Source organism: Nipponia nippon, unplaced genomic scaffold (genome assembly GCF_047370975.1).
Source record: "Nipponia nippon isolate SJK-2023a ecotype South Korea unplaced genomic scaffold, ASM4737097v1 scaffold_18, whole genome shotgun sequence".
Classification (NCBI taxonomy): domain Eukaryota; kingdom Metazoa; phylum Chordata; class Aves; order Pelecaniformes; family Threskiornithidae; genus Nipponia; species Nipponia nippon.
This window is the reverse complement of record NW_028262334.1, coordinates 1,605,321-1,626,022: the sequence shown is the minus strand read 5'-3', so window position 1 is coordinate 1,626,022 and position 20,702 is coordinate 1,605,321. Positions and strand designations below refer to the sequence as shown.

The window sequence follows — 20,702 nt, the reverse complement described above, 5'->3', positions numbered from 1 at the left end:
GAGAGGTGCGTGCTGCTTCCCGTCTCTAATTCACCGCTGCAGCCAAGGTCAAGGCATATGTCTCGCTATAATGCAGCAAACCAAAGAGAAGGACTCCGTTCCTGTTGCTGGGACTTGCTCTGTCCCCATTTCTGTTTCACAGTGTTCCTTCTGTTGTTGAAGTTTAAAATAAAACACTGCTGGGGTCACGAAGCCTGAATGAGGATTAAAGCTGCCTCCTTCCGCGGTGCTCAGCACGTGGCAGCAGTACAAGGGGCAAAACTGTACGTCGGGCGTAATGAAATGAAGGGCTTGCTACCCTCACCTGGCCTCGCCTTGCTGGAAGGTGCCCTGATAAGGGACAGATGCAGTTTTTTGGCCACTACTGAGGTAGAGGGAGCTTTTCTGCGGGTCCCTGGAAGCGGAGCCCTCTGTGCTCAGCGTGTTTGGGCAGCTGGAGTTGCTGCTCCGAGCGCAGAGTTGGGATGTAGGAGCTGCAGGAGTTGTATCGTGCCATGCTCAGGGGAATTTCCCAGCGCTCTGAGCCACCTCCAGTCCTGAGGTCTGCGTCTCAGCGACATTCCCTGCTGTGAGCTCCTGACTCACTGTCAGCTCGTCTGAGCTGCCGGGATACAGGTGAAATCACCGGGCAAGTCCTGCTCCCCCCGGGTTCACGAGCAGGCTCTGTTAGTCACCCAGCACGTTGAGCAGAGCGGCACAGGGAGCTGACCTGATTGCTTTGACATGGAGAGAGAGATGCTTTTGGCTTTAGATTTGACTTTTTTCTTAATCCATATTTGTAAAAGGATTTCCTTTATTGAGCTGTCAGCTGTGCATAACTGACCTTGATTATATCTTGCAAAGGAGTTTAATTCCCCAAATGATGCCATTAAAGGTCTCTCATACATGCAAGGTTTGCTTGGCCAAGTCTTGACCTGCTGGTTTTTCCTCCTCCCTGTGCCTTCAGAGGGAACATCTTGATAGGCAGAGCCTCCCTTACGCCCACATCTCTGCCCTGTGTACTTTTTCCCCTGCATTTTCTGAAAGTGAAGAGTGAAAAGCAAGATGTTATAGAGGCACTAGAAGATGAGATCTGGGCATGCTGGCAGCTCTGTATTTAAAAGGAAAAATGGTTAGGAACTGAACGTTTAAGGACCAAACATTCAGCTGGACTTTTGCTGATTTCAGCAGGATTAGGGAGGGTGACAGCTGAGGATGGAAGGCACCGCCGCTCCGAGCAGGGTAGGACAGGCTGGCTGTAGGAGGCACGGCACTTTGGGAGCAGGGCAGCTGGGGTCTGCCTGGAAAGGTGTTCACACCAGGGCTGCGGGGTGATGGGGGGACAGGCAGAGGGATGGCAGATCCTGCCAGTATGAGCTGGCAGGGCTTAGCCGGCAAGGCTGTGGCGGGCACGGTGTCGAGGAAGCAATCTGGCCGGAGGATGGCAGCTGGCAGAGCTTGGATGGCTCGTGGGGCCATCAGTCTAGGGCTGCCTCCTTCATTAATAACACCTACTTCTCCAGCGCTTTCTGAGCGAGGCTCAAACCTCCCTGAGCCCTAAACTCCACATCTCTCGTGTGCAGCTCCTGCATCCTACAGAGGCATGGGGGCAAATGGAGGAGATGTTGCTTGAGAGCCAGGGCAGCTCTTGGAGCTGCTCTGCGTTCCCCTGGCAGTGCTTTGGCCCTGATCGCAGGACTGTATTCCCCCACATCATCCAGCTTTAAGGGCATTTCATGGGGAATCCTACCCTGAAAGTTAGAGCACCCCAAGCAGTATTCCCCCAGCCTGTGGGCACTGGGAGAAGGCATTTCTGTTGAGAGTGCAAGGTTGCTTGAGGTGCCCAGATCATGCAGCAGCATGTGTTTTAGTGTTCCCTTCAATATCCTTGTAGAGAATAACCGAGTTCAGGCCATCAGCAAGGTAGCTGCCAGGAGCAGTGGAAGACATGGAGGGAGGACAACATGCTTCCAACAGGAGACATTTAGCAAGGGGGGGGACAGACTGCTGGCAACCTGCGTCGGAAGCTGATCATCGGAACTAGGAAGCCAAGGCACTTAAAAAATCCTCTCCTTTCATAGTGACTCAAATTTGTAACCTGCAGTTGCTGTGTAGGGTTGGAACAACACTCTGTCTAGCCCAGTTTTCTAGCTCCAAAATACCAAGGAAACAACACAGGCTGCATGGGAGAGTGGGCTGGAGAGCTGAGAGCTGGCTCGGGTACATCTGTTGAGGCTGCAGGCATTGTGGGAGGTGCTCTGCATTGGAAGGGTGCGGGCGAGCCCTGCAGGATAATCCTGTTCTGTTTGAGCTGCTGAAGCTGAGCCATGAGGAACCGGTCTCCCAGCAGCGATTTTACCTGCTGGCTCTGAGGTGATGTGCAACAGACAGCTCTAATGCACAACAAGTTCAGTAGCACCTCGGGGTGACCTTGCCATATCTCCAAAACAGGTCTGAGGGGTCTGTATTCTATGAGAGGGATGCTGTCAGTGGGAGCGGGAGAGCTGGGCAGTGTCAGTGCTGGCAGGGACAGGTACTAGTGGAAGAGCAACAGTGCTAGGGGTACTTGGATTTCTTGCTCTGGTAGTCCTTGACTCCTCAGGCTCCTCTGAGCTACTGCTGTGGAGTAGCCAGGCAGTCCTGGGAGCTTCTCCAAGGCTAGAGTCTGTCCTCTGCAGCCTGCTTACCTGGCAGGTCTGACCTCCCATCTTGTGTCTGCAAAAACTATCCTCCTAATTTATGTGGGTTTCTATTTATTTTCTTCCTCTAATCATGCCCCTGATGTGCAACCCACATGACAGCTTGCTTTTGATTAATTGCTCTGAAATGAGTGCCAGTAATGTGGCATGGGCGGTACAGACTCAGGCAGTCGGAGGGCAGCGCTGATTGCATTGCTGTGCAAATAGCATTCCTGGTCACATTTGGTGCCCGGTGATCATTGACTTCGGCACTGACGGATAGTTACAGTCATTTGGGACAGCTATGTCTCATGAAATTTGTCAAATCCCCATAAAATGAAAGACGATAACGATACTGTAAAAGCATTGAATATGAGATTTGGTTACCTTTATTAAGATGTCTTTTATCTAAATGATGCTTGATTCCTGCAGTTAATTCTCTGCTCATAGATTCCCGATTTTGAAGTTTCTCAAAACCAAGACATCCCTTTTTTATTACCTGACTTTTTGAAATAGCTGGTGATGCTCAGCAAGCAAAGATGCAGTGATACTCCATGAGACCTCTTGTGCCGTTAGAGGCTATTAGAGAAGTCAGAGAGCAGAGGAGGTTTCCTTACAGACACGAAGCAAGCAGAGCATCTCGTGCCCACTCCACCACAGATCTCCTCACTCTGGTCTATGGCTGAAATTCAGCGTTCTCTCTAACTGGGCCTCTGTTCAACAGGTGAAGCAGATCATGGAAGAGGCGGTGACGAGGAAGTTTGTGCATGAGGACAGCAGCCACATCATCTCCTTCTGCGGTGAGTCTCTGGTGGCGGGATGTTGATGGGAACTGGGGGCTGAAGCACCCTCTTCATGTTGGGCTTTCCCTGCCTGGTGTTGGGGCTGAGGTACACGTGTTTCCTGGGGGCACGCTCCAGTTCTGGGATGCGCTGGTCTGCTGAGCTCTGCACTGGGCAGGGTGCTGAGACCTGGCCTCAAACTCGTGACACATTCCACCAGGAACCAGGCTGCTCTCTCCTGCTCCACACTACCTTTGATATACAAATACTCCTCCTCTCCTGCTCCACAGTCCTTGCCCAGAGTCCCTCTGGCATGTATTGCAGACAGTGCCCTGCTGTGTTGTCTCTCCAACAGATATCGGGGTGGTTGAAGTCCCCCATGAGGCCAGGGCTTGTGAACGTGAGGCTGCTCCTATCTGTCTGTAGAGGGCCTCATCCGCTCGGTCTTCCTGGTCAGGTGGCCTGTAGCACACCCCCACTGTAATGTCACCTGTCCCTGCCCTCCTTCAATCCTGGCCCATAAGCTCTCGGTCGGCTCCTCATCCATCCCCAGGCAGAGCTCCATGCACGCCAGCGGGTTATTGACATAGAGGATGACACCCCCTCCTCGTCTCCCCTGCCTGTCCTTCCTAAAGCCTGTATCCTTCCAACACTCCAGTCGTAGGAGCCATCCACCACGTCTCTGAGATGCCGATAAGATCATAGCCCTGCAGGTGTGTGCATGTCTCTAACTCCTCTTGTTTATTCCCCATGCTACTTGCGTTTGCGTAGAGGCATTTAAGTTGGGCCACTGATGAAGCTGCCTTGCTGGCTGGAGTGGCTGGAATTCCTTGTGCTGCTCTTCAGGTGCTCTCCTGCTGACCCATGATCCTTCTCCAGGCGCTGGGCATCTCTTGCTGGCAGTGGCATCAAACTGGTAGGAGTGGGATGGACTGAGGTTCCCCTCCCCTGGCAATTTTAGTTTACAGCCCTCTTCACCAGCTGGGCAATTAGTCTAGTCATGGCAGGGCAAGCGCTTCAGGCTATCGGCTGAGTGAGGTGGTTGTAGCCCAGGAGCCCTGGGCGTGGAACCGGCCCTTTGTGCTAGGTGCTGCATGGATAAGAAAATTTCTCAGCCCCTTGAGGGTGCAGGTGGGATGGAGCTGGAGCCAGATGAGGGGCTTCAAGGAAGCAGAGGGACAGCATTAATCAGACACATGAGCTGTGGTTTCTGTGCCCCGGCAGCCCTGTCAGTGTCAAGTGTTTACCCACTCACCCAGAGCTCGAGAGCATGCTTTGGCAAGGTGCCTGGTGCCCTCCATCTGCCTCTGTCTCCTCACTAGCAGCTTTATGAGAGACGGATACTGGTTTGGGGAGATACCACTGACTGCTATGGAAGAAGAATAAGTCCCCTGCTGTCCTTCAAGTTGGCAGTAGGCTTGCACCATGGTGGTTTTTCCAGGTGTCTTTGTTTTTGAATCTGTTTATAGCCCCTTCCCTTGGCAGTGTTACATATAACAGAGCAGCAGTCAGCATTGCAGTGGACCGTTCTGCCAGACTCCTGCCAGACGCAGTGGTTCTCCCTCCAGGTGCTGCTCTCGGGGCAGTGTTGGATGCAAAAGCTGTTGCTGATGGTCACTGATAGCACTGGGCAAATGGAGGTAGTTTGCTGAAGGTGGCTTGCTGAGGGCTAGAGATCGTGCTGTTGTGCTTCCACACTTGCATGTGTGAGAAGAGGCTCCATCCACCAAAGTCTGTGGAATTGCCCTCTTTGGGATGCTCCCTGAATTTTGCAAGACAAAATTCCTACGCTGGACTCGTGATGGAAGTGGTTAGAGTTCCCTCTGCCCGCTTACTCCCAGGGCAGGTTGTCTGGTCCTGGAGCACAGCATCTGTCCCTGCTTGGAAGGGGCTTTTGGGGAGTGCAGTGTGCGTGCCTGTGCCCTGGCGTGGGTAGAGGTCCCATCTGCAAAGTGGGTGCTGCCCTTTCTCCTGGCTCAGGCTGATCTCGCACGCTCACTGGCCACGCACCACTGCCGAGGAAGCCGTGCCTCCCCTGCCATTCAGCAGGGTGAGGTGCTTGCCTGCTGCCCTCTCTGTTTCACGTGTTTCTACTGAGCAGACAGACAGATGAGGCATCATTGTAGCTCTGCTGGAAGAACCTACGCTCCCTCTCTGCCCACTCGCCAATTTTGCAGCCCATGTGCTGGGTCTCCCTGCTCCTGCCTGCTGTGGTAGTGACTATGGCAACATGCAGGGTGATGGCCGAGCAGGCAGGCTGCGGTGCCAGTGGCTGCAGAGCCGGAGTCTGGGTCCAGCTCTGCCATGTAGTGGAGGTGATGTTGTGGGCTCCCTTGGCCTGAGCCTTCCTAACAGCCACAGCCTTCCTGCTCGTCGCGGTCCTGGAGGTCTGTGGGGAATCCCTGGGGGCACCGCTGGGCAGAGCCTGGGCGCTACAACGTGCCTGGGTACTCCTGGAGCAGATCTCGGGCGCTTCCTTGTCCCTTGCTGCCATGCAATGGTGAACCCCTGAGACCAGGAGCCTTCGCAGGCTCTACAAAACACTTAGATGGCTGACAGGCAGTGCGGCCTCTGGCAGAAGCAGCCTGTATTCCTTTATGCAGGTCACAGAGCTGCTGACAAACCTTCCCTGCTTTCTGCAAAGAAGGACTGTTAAGGGAGGAAAGCAGGCTGTCCCCTTGTATGGCTGAAAGGGCCTTGGGAGAGACCGCTACCAGCTGCTGGGAAAGGTACCTGCCGGTTTTATCTGTGGCTTGCTGTTTGCTGCCGCCTCTCCTCCCCAGGTGACAGCTAGCCATCCCTGCGGTCCCTGCTCAAAGCCCAGCATAGCTGCAAGGGAAAGCATTGCTCCTGCAAACCAAGGAGCCTCGGCAAGCGCAGCTGGGCTTTGCTGCTGCAGGGTGTCTGCTCAGCATGGCTGCTGCCAGGGATTTGAGATGGCGATGTGGACCTCACAGGGTCCTTGGCCGAGCAAGTTTCTTCAAAGGGCAAAGCAAGAAACTCCCCTGTCATCCTGTGGCTCAGCCCTGGGACTGAAGCTGCCAGGGAACCTCTCTGCTGCTCTACTCTGACACCATGAGCCCTAGTTTCCAGGTAAGGGGCTGGCAGCCTGTGCCCATTTGGAGCCTGATCCGCTTGCTGTGCCTGTCGCTCTCAGCAGAGATGTTTGCTGAGTTACAGTCAGCTGCGCTTCCAGCACGCCCAGGCTGGGGCCATGTGGCTGCTGCTGAGCAAATGCTGCAGGCAGCGTGCGGAGGGGGAGCGGCACTCCTCAATTTACAAATAGCTGAAGGGCAGCTTGCTAATTTGGAGGCTGGGAAGAAAATGACAGAAGTGATGACAACTAGCTTTTGCAGAAGTTGCTCTGAGAAGGCTTGTGCAGCACTGTCACCACTGAAAACGACTGTAGCATCCACAGACATAGGCACAAAAAAGAAAGAGAAGGGAGCTGTGAGGTCTCCTTTTCTGCTTTGGAGAGCAAAGAGGCTGCCTTCTTCCTTCTCTCCTGGGCCCTCGCATAAAAGACATGCAAGTGCTTGTTTCAGGCCTGTGTGCCTTTGTATGCTCTGGACCCAATGGCATCGAAAGAGCAGAACAGACTTCAAGGTGTGACTCATTCTCTGCTTTTCTGTGCAGCACGAGGCTTCGCAGCCTGGAATTATTTATAGCCTCCTGCGACACGGAGCTGAGGCATCCAGGCACGAAGGGCTTGTTGGTTCCTTCTGGCTTCTTAATGATGCCGCTGTACTTTCACTGGCTTCTGGTGTCTACACCTTCTGGTCTGTCTGCTGTTGCTCTCTCATTTGAATGGTGCGTGCACCTTCCTTGGTGCTGTGGCTCTCCGGGTGAGCTTATAAATAACCTCTTTCCCTGACAAGCAGAGCGTGCTGCAAGCCCGGCTCTGGCTAGGCAGAGCTGCCCTTTTCTCTGGGGAGAGCCGCCTTCCTCACAGAGCCCTCCTCGCTGAGCCCTCCTCATCCTCTGCGTAGCCAGTGTACCGCAAACCCCTTCTGATGAAACCAGTGGTCTGGCAGGAAAGGGCAGCTGCCCTGTTTTGCCTGCGAGGGAAGGGTTTGAAGCAGACGAACGCGAGTTGGCATCTGTCACGTTCATGCTGCCCTGGGAGGCTGATGGAGAGCCAGCAGCAGGGCTGGGGGCCTGCGTAAGCCGAGGGGTTTGTTGTCCGCATCGGTGCTGAGACTGCCTTCATGCTCAACCCCCGAGTGGTTTGAATCGTGCCAGGCCAGAGCGCTCTCGGGATCTCAAGTATATTTAGCCCTTTGCCAAGAAATAAAACTCTCACCTTGCTTGGGCGCAGCTGCGCAGAGCCCCTGCACTGTGCGTCTCTGCTGTAGGGATGGGGAGAGTCTTTCTTTTCACGGTGTCTGTTGGCAGTGGTGACAGTAAGTTATGAACTGGGCTCAAAAAATCATAAGGTTAAAAAAGAAACTACAATTACCCCTGGATTTAGCATGGACCCGGTGCACTTAGTTCATGTGCTCAAGTTTCTGAGCCCTTGGGAGAGCACAGGGAGAGTTCTCCCTATGGAGACTGCACATTTGTGCGTAGTTTTGCCAGCAGGAGGAGTGTTTGGGAGAGGTTCAGGCTGGCGTTGAGGACAGATGCTGATGGAGGCTCTGTCTTGCTGGAGCGTGCTGGGAGGCTTTTCAGCAGTCCGGGTTTTCTCCCTTGTGCTGCTCCCTAGCTGGCAGGGAGGTGGGATGCACTGGCCATGACGTGAGCAAAGCGATCTGCTGCTCTCCTGCGCAAGCACGAGTGCTCTCGCTCATCTGCTGGAAATCCGGAGTGGAACTGACGGTGCATCGAGCACCTGGTGCCCAGCAGAGGTGGTCTCTCGGGAGGGCTGCAGGGCGGCCTGTGCAGGGAGGCAGCCCTGGCTGCTGGTCCCCCTGTGGCGCTGGGAGCCATGGCGGGCCCTTGGCAAGTCCCTGTGCTGGCCGGGGTGCAGTGCCTTGTTACGGTACGGCACTCTGGGGGCCGGCAAAGGCAGAGGGTGCCTGGTTTGCTAAGGCATTTTGGTGGGCAGCAGAGGCAGGGAGACCTCATCTGCCTGCCCCAGGCTTGCTTGCATGACTTTTCTCTCTGGCGTACGAGGGTGGGTGCGAGGCACAGAGGGGCTTTTTGGGCTCACTGCCTTGCTGGCCTCTTGTTACCATGTGCAGCTGGCAGAAAACTGGGCCCTGATAAGTTGCTGATTGCCAGCGTAATTGATTTGACAACAGATGGCTTGGCAGAGCTGGGAATGCCACAAATCCAGGGCTGCTCTTGCACCATGTCCGGCAGCTCCGGCACCCAGCTGCATCAGGTGAGCATGGGAACCTGGCCAGGCTGGTGCCTGCTGCGGAGGCTGAGGCCACCTCCAAAGAGCTGGAGATGGCTGCTTGAGAACCGGGAAATCCCCAAAAATACAAATTGGAGGAGGGAGTGATGGTGCCCTGCCCAGTGCTGGCAGCAGACACTGGGGCTGAAGTCCAGTGCCATTGGGAGAGCGCTGGCGTTGGCAGTGTGGTCCCACGGAGACCTCACCCTCGGTTCAGTCTTGGTGGAGAGGCAGGGCTTCTCGCCAGGTTTTGAAGGTGCTGCTGTGATTTGCTTGTTCAGCTGTATATCAGCGTAACCTTACGCTCCAAAAACAACGCTGTGGATTAGTGTTCATGTGGCTTTTTTGCTTGCAGTTCCACTTCCAGCTGGCTCCTGACCCCACTTGGCTGGGGTTGATGACTGCTATTCCACCCTGCTGAGGTTAGCAGCAGAGACCTGCCTGAGCTTTCGGGAGATGCCTGCTCCGTGGCTGGGCACTCTAAAATGGGTATGACCGGGTGCAGTCTCAGGCAGGTAGGGTTGTTTGTGTCGGTCACTTGTATTTCAGCCTTGGAGCATAGAACAAATGAATGAAGGGACGTGGGGTGGGGTGACTTGAGTGTGTGTGAGGGAGGGGTGGGTCTTCTTGCATTGGGTCCCAAAGCCATGAAGCAGTCTGGTCTTATTTTGCAGGTGCAAATAGTCCTCTGGGACAGGTAGGAAGACCCATCCATCCATGGGCCGTGCTGTTTGTAGCACCTCTGGACTTCAGGAGGGTTTGTGCAGGGCTTTGTTTAAAAACTAGGTATCCATCCAGCGGCTCTGAATGGCTGGCTTTGGGTGAGCAGGACTTGGCTGGCCCAAATGCGTTGCTTTTCTGCTGTTAGCACAGGACGTGTCTCGCAGCACCTCAGATGCTGCACACCCGCCCTGCCCGCTCAGCGGTGAACTCGGGCATGGCACTAAGCAGGGCAGAGATAACGAGAGCATCTCTCAGCCCTGGGAGCTGATGTTGATGGGTCTGCATGAAATGTCTTTTTAAATGTCTCCATAGAGTTGTTCAGCTGTAGGAAAAAATGCCTTTCCAAAGGAGAGGCGAATCACATCTGCTGGGCTGCTGCAGGGAAGGCTCAGTGCAGCTGGCTCTGCAGCACCGGGTTCCTGGGGAAGGAGGGGTGCCCGTGTGCCAGAAAGCTTGTTGTCAGGCCCAGATCAATAGCCTGCAGAACTGTGGGTCCGTGTAATTTTCCAGTGCTTTGATCAGCCTGTTTAATAAGTCTGTGTTTGACACTAGACATCCATCCTGAGCCCTCCCAGGGGACTCCGGCACACAGATTGCTGGTGGAGCCTGTACGTGTGCGCGTCTTTCTGTGGAGTCATCGCCGTCTCCCATCGCCAGCAGAGCCGGCTCCCTCGGCTCCCCGCTCACCGTGTGCCCAGGCAGGGACCCTGGCAGGAGAGGGCAGGCGGCCAGTGCTGTCTGGGCACTCACTGTGGTTCGGTGAGTGCCTGACGCTGCCTTTCGGCAGAGCCCAGTGCAGGGAGTTAGGCAAAACCTTACACAGGGACTTTACTGCCGAGTACCAGCTGCAAAGAGCCAACCGAGTCACCACCGAGCTGGGAGGGTCTCTGAAGCCAGACTGAGCTGCTGGCGTTGCCTGTGGTTTATCCCCAGGTTCTCTATTGCCTTTAGTTTTTTTGGGCAAATGTTTGTGTGAACACTGAGATTTTGGGGAAAAAAAGGCCCCATTTCCTCTGCTGCTTTAGAAATCCTCAGTGCACCTGTCTCTCGCTCCTGATCTTTCTCCTTCTTGCTTGGACCATCCCAGCACAGGGAGCCAGGGCCAAAATCTCCTGCTCCCATCCCTCAGACTGGGCCGAAGGGAAATCTTCAGTGAGTTGTTCGGTTTCTCTATAATCTGCAAGAAACCCGCGAGGAGAACGTCAGCCTCTTTGTCTGCATAGCAAAGTAATTATCCTACCTGGAGAAGATGCAGCGTGCTTCCTTGTTAGTTGCTGCATGTCTGATGAGGATGTTTTCCTGAAGGCCAGGTGGGGATGTTCTCTGCCGTAAAATATGCTGTCTGAGAAGTTTTACATCCCATCCTTCTGTCTAGCCCATTGATTAATGATGGTGGCTGGCCTGATGAGCACACTGGAAAGAAAGGAGAGGGACTCGTGCGCTGAGCTTGCAGAGGGACCCCAAGTGTGGTGCGCTGTTGGCAGTGCCCTCCCCAATGACACTGCAAAAGGCAGCTCTCTGTCCCAGGCTTAGCTGGGGCTGCTGGCCCCATAGACAAACTGGTCACCTGAAATGGTTTCAGAGCCCTTTAGCCAGGGGAGCACAGCCAGATGCATCGCTGTGCGGTGTACAGCCACACTTAGCTTCAAGCTGTTAAACCACAGATAAGCTGTTTACTCCCACAAGCTTAACCTGAGCGACTCTGTATGGCCGGGCTCTTGGCAGGTCCAGATCCATGCGATTACTGCCACACCATGAGCTGGTCGTTCCTCTGCTGGGAAAATCACCCCTCTGGTAACAGTGATTGTGCTGGCGCAAACCTGGAAGCAGGATACAACCTCCGTGCATGCTGAGATTTCCCAGCGTTAGCATCGATTTGTTTGCATTCAGGGTATCATGTAACGGAGCCAGATCCTGGCGTTTTGGGAACAAAGGGCTGTGAGCACACCAGTCCACGTCCTTTTTCCCCGCTCTGTTTTATGAATGAACAAAGTGCTCTGAGAAATCCTAGTCCAGGCTGCTAGCTTGGCACGTCAGCGCAGACTGCTCGCTGTTGGTGACACAGAGGTACCACTTCTGTGGTCCGAAAGCTGCATGTTCCCACTTCATCACCAGTCCAGTAAGGTCTCTTTAGGCTGTTGGTTAGTCAGATAAGTGAGTCCAAGACAAGTTAATCTGCCTGACTAGTCCCTCTCAGGTGATTTTAGGAAGACCCTGGATCTACTTTAACAGGCACAAGTTAACTCTCCATTGAAGTACGTACGTCTTTGCACACCCACAGTTCATGTTTACGTCCATCAAACTAGCCATTTTGTTCAGATTAGGCGAACTTCTAATAGATGTCACCAACCTCAATTTTTCTGTTTTGCAAAACTGAAATTGTACCTCTGTATAGTCAGCAGAACTGAAGATTCTGCAGGCAGAAAAGCCGTACCACTGTCCGCTGCATTGGGTCAAAAGACATCTGCGTTCCCTAATCTCCTGTCTGCCTGGGCAGGAATAGAACATGGCACTGGTTTCCTCTTGGGGAATGTTCCCGCTGCGGAGCAAGGTCATGCACGCAGCAGGAGGCTGCCTGTTGTGCCGTGAGCTCCGACTTCTGCTGCTTCAGTAACAACTTTGCTTTGTTGCAGCTGCGGTGGAAGCCTGTGTCTTGTACGGCTTGAAGCGGAGGGCGGCAGGATTCCTGCGCAGCAACAAGATAGCAGCTCTGTTTATGAAGGTGGGCAAGAGCTTTCCTCTGGCAGAGGAACTTTGCAAGAAGGTGCAAGACCTGGAGCAGCTCATTGAGAATGCGTAAGGCACCAGCATTGCTGTTATCCCCCAGGTCGCTCGCGTTTCGGTGTGGGTGTGTAGTTTGGGTATGGCTGTGGCTCGCAATGTCCAACCTGAGCCTCTGCAGGAGGAATTGCTCTTTCAGTGGAGCAGAGTCGTGTCTGTTTGCTTTTCTAGGAGACTGTGAGTTGTGGTTTAAGCTAGGATGGACAAGTTCTTCCTTCCTCTACCCCTTCTCTCATGCTTCAGGGACAGCTAAGCATGTTGGCTCCTGAACTGTCACAGTTTATGGACCAGTGCACTAAGCCAACTGGAACCAAATTTGGTTCGCCTCAATGTGCAGGGCTTGAACCTGCAGTAATTCAACTTCTCTTTGAGAGTGGCTTACTCATCCTTGGACAGGAACCAGGGAGAGATGGTGCAGCTACCTGGGGGCAGGAATCTCTATGCCATCCTAAGATAAGCAGCTTTGCTTGTGAACTGCTGTCCTTAGGCACCAGGGGGAAAGGTGTGTGGGCTGGAGGACTCTGCTGAGGCAGAGGCTTGTTCTAGAGTGCCTTTACAGTGGGAGACCAACGTGCTGAAGTCAGTTTTCAAATGCAGACATGGGCCTTCTGGAGCAGGGGTGGACTAGACGAAGGGAGCAGTCTCCAGAGCCCTGTCCCCAGGCAGTCCCCTGGGCATCCCCCAGCCACCGCAGTCAGCACCGCTGAAATCCTGGCCTCGTGCCCCACAAGGTGCTGTGAGCGCCCTGGGCTCTTGCGTGAGCCAGTGATGTTGTTGTCTTTTGCCTTGTACCTCTAAAGACGAAATCAAGTCCAGGGCATCCCGGAGAATGTGCGCAAGATGCCGAAGCTGCCCAACCTGTCTCCTCAAGCCATCAAGCACCTCTGGATCCGCACTGCCCTCTTTGAAAAGGTCTTGGATAAAATCGTGCATTACTTGGTAGAAAATAGCAGGTGAGTGCTGGCACAGGCCAACCATTTGCCCCTCCCAACTCACTACCAACATCTGCCCCTTCCGATGGTCCTGGAGGTGTTGCTGGCCAAGCTGTGTCCAAGTGGGCCAGAGAAGTCCCTGGATGGGACAGGCCAGTTGTGTTGCTCTGTGCCCAGCACGGGGATGCTCACCGATACCTTGCTGCGTATGGTGGCCACCGTACGCTCCCTAAAATAAAGGCAGGCCACGCTTGCTCTGCTGACAGCTGGGTTGCTGGGGACTGCATCGCCCTTATCTTCTGGAAACTGCATGCTGAGGTGTCCTGTCCTGGGGAGGTGTCATCTCCAGTGCTGGGGATGATTTGTTAGGAGAGGGTGATGCTTGCAACGTGCTGCAGGAGGGCATCTATTCTCCAGGAATTTCATGGCTAGCAGAAACAGCCTGTTACGGGCTTCTTGCCCTCTCTCCATCAAGAAGTGATACAGAAAGAGAAGGGACGGTCATTACAGTGATTTAAAACCACTGTCTCTATCATTTTTGCAGTCACAGGGGGTTGAAATGCTACAGCATTCTGCTCTCTATTTCTTCTAGTAAGTACTATGAGAAAGAAGCTCTCCTGATGGATCCTGTGGATGGGCCAATTCTTGCATCTTTATTGGGTAACATTTTCCTCTTACCCTACTTTGATAGCTTGCTTTCCAAACCTGTGTTCCCAGTTCTGTGATCTGGGATGTGAAATGCAATTGTTTTCTAGTAAGAACTTCAGAAAACTTAATAGCCCTGGAGAGGTAGCCCTGTGGAGTGCTTATAAAGACCACATGATGCCCAGCTGCTGAGCAGTGAATAGAGATGGAGAGTTGCAAGGCTGAGCTTGGGGTTTCCTTTTCTTGCGCAGGCTTCAGTAATACTGATGGGCACAAACCAGGGCCGAGGCCAGGGCCTGAGCAGCAGTGTGGTGCTGCAAGGCAGGGCTTGGCGTGCACATAACCAGTTGGGTGGTGGGTTACTGCTCGCTGCCAGGGCCGGCTGACCCCTCTGAATTCATCACTGCTGTTACACAATGCAGCAGCAATGTGCGCTAAGCCTGGTGCTTGTTGCCTGCTGTCCCACCACCTCTGCTCCAAGATACTGGGCTCCGGGGATCTCGGAACTGGCCACAATCATTGGAACAACACCGATGACTTCCTTACGTTTGTGATTTTCTTCTCTGTGCAGTGGGGCCCTGTGCGCTGGAGTACACGAAGATGAAGACCGCTGACCACTTCTGGACAGACCCCTCAGCTGACGAACTGGTTCAGAGGCACCGGATCCACAGCTCGCACTGTCGCCAGGACTCGCCCACCAAGCGCCCGGCGCTCTGCGTGAGTGGGGGGATGGCGGGCTGGGAGCGACAGCCCCTCGCAGCGCTCCTGGGGTGCACAGGCAGCACTCACCAGAGTTTGAGGCTCTGTCGGTTTGAAAAGGGCTGTGAAGCCCTCTGATGAGAAGAGGTGGAAAAGTGCAGTTTGCTTGAAGTCTTCAAGCCAGAAGTGCTGGGAACTTGGGCCATGGAGACTGCAGGCGTGCTGGACCGACGCGGCACGGCATCATGGGGTCTCCGCCCTTTGGGAAGAGCACGTATGAACGAAAAGCAAAGGCAGCTGAAGTCTGCTCTGTTTATTGCAAACAAAGCACACTCCTGGGGCTTCTCTAAGTACAGAATCGAGCTTGGCCAGAGCCAGGAATCCTCTTAGAGGACACAAAGGGAAAGATTTCTAGTAGTGACTTTAAGTGTATAAGTGAGGGGGGAATGAGCTTTCAGGAGAAGCTTTTTGAAAGCAAGATGCGTCTGTGCTGACCTCATGTTTGTAGGTGGATCTCTTCCAGATTCAGAAAAGGCATTCGAGTGGCAGTATGGATGACCGGCCATCGCTGTCTGCCAGGGACTACGTGGAGTCGCTGCACCAGAATTCCCGAGCCACGCTCCTCTATGGCAAGAACAATGTCCTGGTGCAGCCGGTAAGTACCTGCTGGGGCATCTGGGCTTTACAGTACTGCTCTGCTCCCCACCAGGTAATTCTGTCCCAAGTTGCTTTTTGAATGGAGAAAAGCACAGGCTCATTTCTAATCTGAGAAGGCTGTGACTGCGTTTGTTGAGGTCCTGGTGACATGGATCCTCCCAGAGGAATGGAAGAGCTCTGCTTCTGTCTGAGTAGAAACAGACTGCTCTCCCTGCCCACTCTTGACCAGAGGCCACAGAACCCTCCTCCTGTTCCTTTTGTCAAATAAATGAAGTGCAGCCTGCTTAGGTGGAGCTGTTAAGTTTGCCTCAGCTGGGCAGCTGCTCTCGGCCCTTTTCCAAGCCGGTGAGGTGTTCTGTTGTCTCTGCTGGGAGGTTTTGCAGGGCCACTGTGGGTTTCTCACTGTTGGTGAGCGGATGGGCTCAGGGGCAGCCCGCAGGGCTGTGTTATGGTCCAGGACTGTGCTCCAGGTCATGGCTCAGCCTCGGGTAGCCTGAGGTGGTGCTTCATGCTTCTGGCGTCTTCCAGCCTGCTCTCACCAGCTCGCTCTCTCCCTGCGTTTCTCTTCTCAAGCGAGATGACATGGAGGCAATCCCGGGATATCTGTCCCTTCACCAGACTGCCGACATCATGGCGCTGAAGTGGACTCCCAACCAGCTGATGAACAGCTCTGTGGGGGATCTGGACTACGAGAAGAGGTGACTGGCTCCGAGTGCATGCTAGCACGGGGCAGAGGGGAGGCAAATGTTCTCCAAGTTCAGGGTTTGGATCTGGTGTCCAAGGCCATCAGTGAGTTTTCCCACTGACTGCAGAGCGAAACAATCATCCTTGAGTCTGTAACAGGGGAAGGGATGGGGAAGGAGACCTGAGGTGGGGGGAGAGGTGGGCTGCGGGAGGTAGTGTAGATGCTGTGCTATTGCCTGTCTCTGCTGGGAAGTGTTCAGCGAGGGAACCGGGGGTGCTTGTTCTGAAAGACACAAAGTGGTTTCATTTGTTGCCCTCGGGGATTTTCTCAGGAAAGTGGCCTCTCTACGCACTACACAGTGCTTTCAGGTTTATCAGGGTTATTTTAATCTGGGGAACTGAGGAGCTCATAAACAGGGGAGGAGTATCTGCAGAGAGAGGGAACACGAGCAGTTCCCAGATAACCATACCTCGGTAACAGAGCGTGTGCCATTTTGTAGTGCTGTTCGGTGCTGTCTGCAGCTGATCCTACGTGCAGGTGTTCAAAGTCCCGTGGATTTAATGGAGTCCCTGGAGCTTGTTCCTCCAGGGGGCCTGAAGTCTGCTTAGTTTGCTTGGCAGGGTGTATTGCCATGTCCTTTTGCCTGGGATTGCCTTATGGACTGCTGGCATTTCTCTTAATAACTACAACCCTTTTAACAAACTACAGAATCATGCGAGGTCCCAATTTGCCTGAGAAAGGAAACAAAGCAAACAAAATCCCTTTCCACCAGCAAACGCTGCAGGAAAGCTGGAGTGTTTAGGACACTGATTCTTTGACCTAGGGTGAAGATCTTCTTCAGCAAAACTTGTTCTCAGTTTTGTTTATTCTCAATTGTAGTTTTTTGGGTTTTGTTTACCTGTGTTCTTTTCATCTCCTCTTTCTTCTTGGCCCCTGGGCCGTTCCATTGTGCCTGTTACCCTCCCCCTAAAATGCTATTTTCATCTCTACACTACTTTTCTGAGTTCTTGACTTGGGCATCAGCCTAAGCTCTAAAACTTCCCAGTGTCAAGACGTGACCAAGGAAGAGAGGAGTCAGATGACAAAGTAAGTATGAATCTACAAGGAGTGACTCTCACACACCCCTTCCCGCCCTTAACTGTCTTCGTGAGCTATTTTATAACGCCTTTATTTTAAGCACTATTTTTGTGAAGTGGCGGATAATGCTGCTCAGAGTCTGGAAATTTGCTTTGTTGCAGAGAAGTAGGATGTTATTAAACGCTGACACCCTCGCAGAGCAGTGCTCTTGCTAGGCTCTCCACAGCAATGAAACCCTGCGTGAGGCCACGTGTGTCCCGGCGAGATCCCCTTCCCCAGCTTCCTCCTGGTGTCTCTCTGGCCCTTTGCCCTGCCTGGTGACCAGCAGCTCTCCCAGCGTTTTCTAGATTTGTTCAGTCACCTGGAGGTGCCTGTGCTGAGGGAATGCAGCTCTCGAACAGGGACCAAATCTATTTTCAGCTTTGAAAAAACCCACAAATTGCAAGGGTTTATTTCCCTCTCTCTTGGGGAGAGGAGCTCAGCAGAGCAGCAGCCCAGTCTCAGCCTGCACTGCATGTTCCCTTGGGGCTCTGGGGCTGCTGCTACCAGGTTCATGGGGTTCTCCCAGCACGGCAGCAGGGCAAGGAGTCCTTTCCAGGGTGCCCAGAGGAGAGTGCTCAGCTCTGCAGGGCTCTACGTCCCTCCCTGCAATTGCCAGGATCTGTGGGCACATTGTCCATGTCTGGGAATGGTGTGAGGATAGAGAAACAGCTGGGACACATGGGACTGGACTTGCCCTGATTAAGCTGTAGTAGTAGGGACAGTTACTGGTTCTGGAGGGATGTTGTCCCTGCCTCAGGCTGGCTTCGTGGCAGTCGCACTGCTGCTGGGACCTCATCCTTTCTGTAGCTTCCCCTGGTCCCAGGATAGCTGGAGGCAGGATCTGGAGCTGATGTGAACAGCAGCAGAGCCTCTTACATCCCTGAAGCTCACGACTTCCTCTCTTTCTCTGTTCCAGTGTATACTGGGACTATGCCATGACTATTCGCCTGGAGGAGATCGTCTATTTGCACTGTCACCAGCAAGGTAAGGCCAGAGTGGGGAGCTGCTGGAGGGTGTTATCACCCCGACACTTGCTTCATTAGGTCTTTGGGGAGTGCCCCTACAGGGATGTTTTGTTTCAGCTCCGGGGCAGGTGTCCAGAGCTCTGGGTGGTCACTGCTATGTATGTGCTTCTAGGAAAACCTTTGAACCAGCTCCTGGCTGTGGTGCTTGGCTGGGGAGCGCTCCCTGCAGAGCAACGCGCTGTGGTTTTCAAGAGTGTGGTCTCCCAGGCAAGCCTCCTCCAGGGCCTCAGACTTGTAATGGACTTAGGGAAGAATCCAAACAAGGAAGAAATTCTTTGTTTCGCCCACCAAAAAGACAATTCCCTGAGCTTTCTTGCCTGTCCTCTGCATTTTTGTCTGGTAATGTTTCCCTCATTCATGTGCGTGTCTTCTCTCTGCTGTCACTGTTGCTAATAGTAGACAGCGGTGGAACGGTTGTCTTGGTGAGCCAGGATGGGATTCAGAGGCCCCCGCTGCGGTTTCCCAGAGGAGGGCACTTACTGCAGTTCCTGTCCTGCCTGGAGAATGGCCTCCTGCCCCACGGGCAGCTGGATCCACCCCTCTGGTCGCAGCGGGGAAAGGTAGGCACCCTGAAACCGGGCTTGTTCCTGAGCCCACGGGACTGCAGGTTCTTGCTGGTGTTCCTTTGTGGAGTGTCTCAGAGCAGAGCTGGTGGGGAGGACCCTCTGCCCAACGTTAGGGGCTGCTGCGTTTTGAACAATCCCCCTCCCAAAACTAAGAAGGAAGGTGGGCTTGAAATACGGCATTTTGGTTTAGCTCATGGCCTTGACCAGCTAAACAGACCCTTCTGGGCAAATCAGAAGGGAGGTGGTACGGGGGTGCTGGCCATGAGGTGTGGTAGGTTTGGTTCTCATGGACCTGGCCATGCTGTGTGGGTTATACATACCCTGTGCACAAACAGGGTTATATATTCACCACGTAATTGAAAGCTTAATCCAAAGGCTGCTCCAGCACAGGGAACATGCAAACATCATCCGGGCTGACGAAGCACGTGCTCTTGTTGGGCAGGAGTTCGGCAAATGAGGCAGCGACCACGCTGGCCTGCGTGGTCGAGCGTGGGGTGGCTTGTGAAGGACAGGTTTTGTTCACCTAGGGGAAGGTGTTTCCCAAGCTGAGGAAACGAAGTCCCCAGGGCTCCTCCGAGTCTGCGTCTGACAAGGAAGATGACGAAGCCACAGATTATGTTTTCAGGATAATCTACCCAGGGACACAGTCTGAATTTGGTGAGTGCGTTGGCAGAGAGTGTTTCAGGTGGGGTATCGCGGGGTGTATGAGCAGCCGGGGATGCAGCCCTGACAGGCACGGGGCAATTCGTGCCAGGAAATGCTTCCAGAGAAATGGGCTTTGCTTGTAACAGTGCTGCCTTTTAATCAACATCATGTATGGGCTGGGGTTTTATTATTTTGTTTTAACCTTTCACTCGCTACCGAGTCCTTTGTTTCTGCAGCTGTGCATCAGGCCATGACTGCCGTAACGGTTGGAAAAAAAATTCTTGCACATAATTTCAGTAGTAAGGTTCACTTTGGTCATGTTCCTTGGGGGTCACTTTTCACCACCACAAGCCTCCAGGGCTGATTCTTCTCTTGCTGTCACCAGGCCAACACGGCAAGTGCTGCACTAAATCCAGCTATGTTCCTTCAGCGTTGCTTCTGCAGCGCAAAGAAGAGGTTACAGCACCCTTCTCTGTGTGCTGCCAGGCTTGACCCGTGCGTCCTCACTCTCTAGCTCACAGGGCAAGGGAGAGGATGCTGCTGGATTCGCCAAACCAGAAATCTCTCTTCAGGTCTGGTTGTGAATGATCTCAGCAATGTGCGTGGCTGAAGTGCCTGTACATTTGTCCTCGCTCTTCTGTGGGATACTAAGAACAATTTTTTGACCTCTGGGAACATCATAGATGACTTTCTAAGGGGGAAAACCAAGAGTGCAATAGAAGACTTGTGGAGTACTTTTAAAAAGCTGTGAAATTTGATCAAAAACTTGTTCCTATATTTTTGATCCTGAAAGGGGCAATCACATCTCCTGTGACTCCTCCATAAAATCAGTTAAGATTATACTTTATTCTCCCTGCCTCTAGCTGACTAACACAATTCAGTGAGTCAGATAAAAATCTGATTGAGGCTAAAATAGCAGATAGAGATGCTCTTTTCTGTAGCTTCCTTTTGATCTACCCCTTAAAATTCCATGCTGGGGGCCAAATTTTCTGTGAAATGAATTACTGCAATCTCCTCAGCTGGCATCATCAAAGTCTGTGCGGTTCCTGTGGATCTTCCCAGAGGGGGGTGGAACTGCATCAATTCTTTCTTCTCTACAGATTCTTCCTTTCTCCCCTTTCATTTGTGCCCTTGTCCTCTCTGTGTCTCTAGTTACCATTAATGGTAATTTTCATCCATTCCTTGCGTCTGTGATCTCCATCACTGCTGTGAGAGGGAAGATCGCAAGGACTCCAGCTGCAAGCAAGACAGTGGTGATCCCTAAATGGTTTCCAAGTCTCCCCATCACGTCCCGACCTCCCCTTGCTGCTCTGGGGGCCTCTCGGCATCAGTGTAATGTGGCTGTCATTTGTGTCTGGTACTACTGCTTGCCTGTGTTGTCACTTGATAATTCCTGCAGAGGTGTCCCCTGTGAGTGCTGACAGTCACTGACCCATCAGCACCTG

General features: G+C 53.3%; 1 protein-coding gene across 9 annotated transcripts in view; it reads left to right on the top strand.

Annotated features, from left to right (window-relative positions):
* SGSM1 (small G protein signaling modulator 1) overlaps positions 1 to 20,702 on the top strand; it is a 50,042-nt gene that overhangs the window by 10,305 nt on the left and 19,035 nt on the right. For 5 of the 9 annotated variants that reach the window (XR_015704087.1, XR_015704089.1, XR_015704088.1 and 2 more), the window contains exons 3-14: positions 3,382 to 3,457; positions 12,137 to 12,299; positions 13,085 to 13,237; positions 13,809 to 13,876; positions 14,433 to 14,578; positions 15,084 to 15,215; positions 15,791 to 15,915; positions 16,926 to 16,988; positions 17,938 to 18,005; positions 18,443 to 18,606; positions 19,140 to 19,269; positions 20,410 to 20,589. Coding sequence is in view for 5 of the 9 variants with exons in the window: in XM_087754605.1 (XP_087610731.1) it covers positions 3,382 to 3,457; positions 12,137 to 12,299; positions 13,085 to 13,237; positions 13,809 to 13,876; positions 14,433 to 14,578; positions 15,084 to 15,215; positions 15,791 to 15,915; positions 16,926 to 16,988; positions 17,938 to 18,005; positions 18,443 to 18,606; positions 19,140 to 19,269; positions 20,410 to 20,589 (1,468 nt within the window). In the remaining 4 variants the exon portion in view is untranslated. The remainder of the gene's footprint in view (positions 1 to 3,381; positions 3,458 to 12,136; positions 12,300 to 13,084; positions 13,238 to 13,808; positions 13,877 to 14,432; positions 14,579 to 15,083; positions 15,216 to 15,790; positions 15,916 to 16,925; positions 16,989 to 17,937; positions 18,006 to 18,442; positions 18,607 to 19,139; positions 19,270 to 20,409; positions 20,590 to 20,702) is intronic. The other 4 variants (XM_087754607.1, XM_087754608.1, XM_087754609.1 and 1 more) reach the window with 4 other exon arrangements.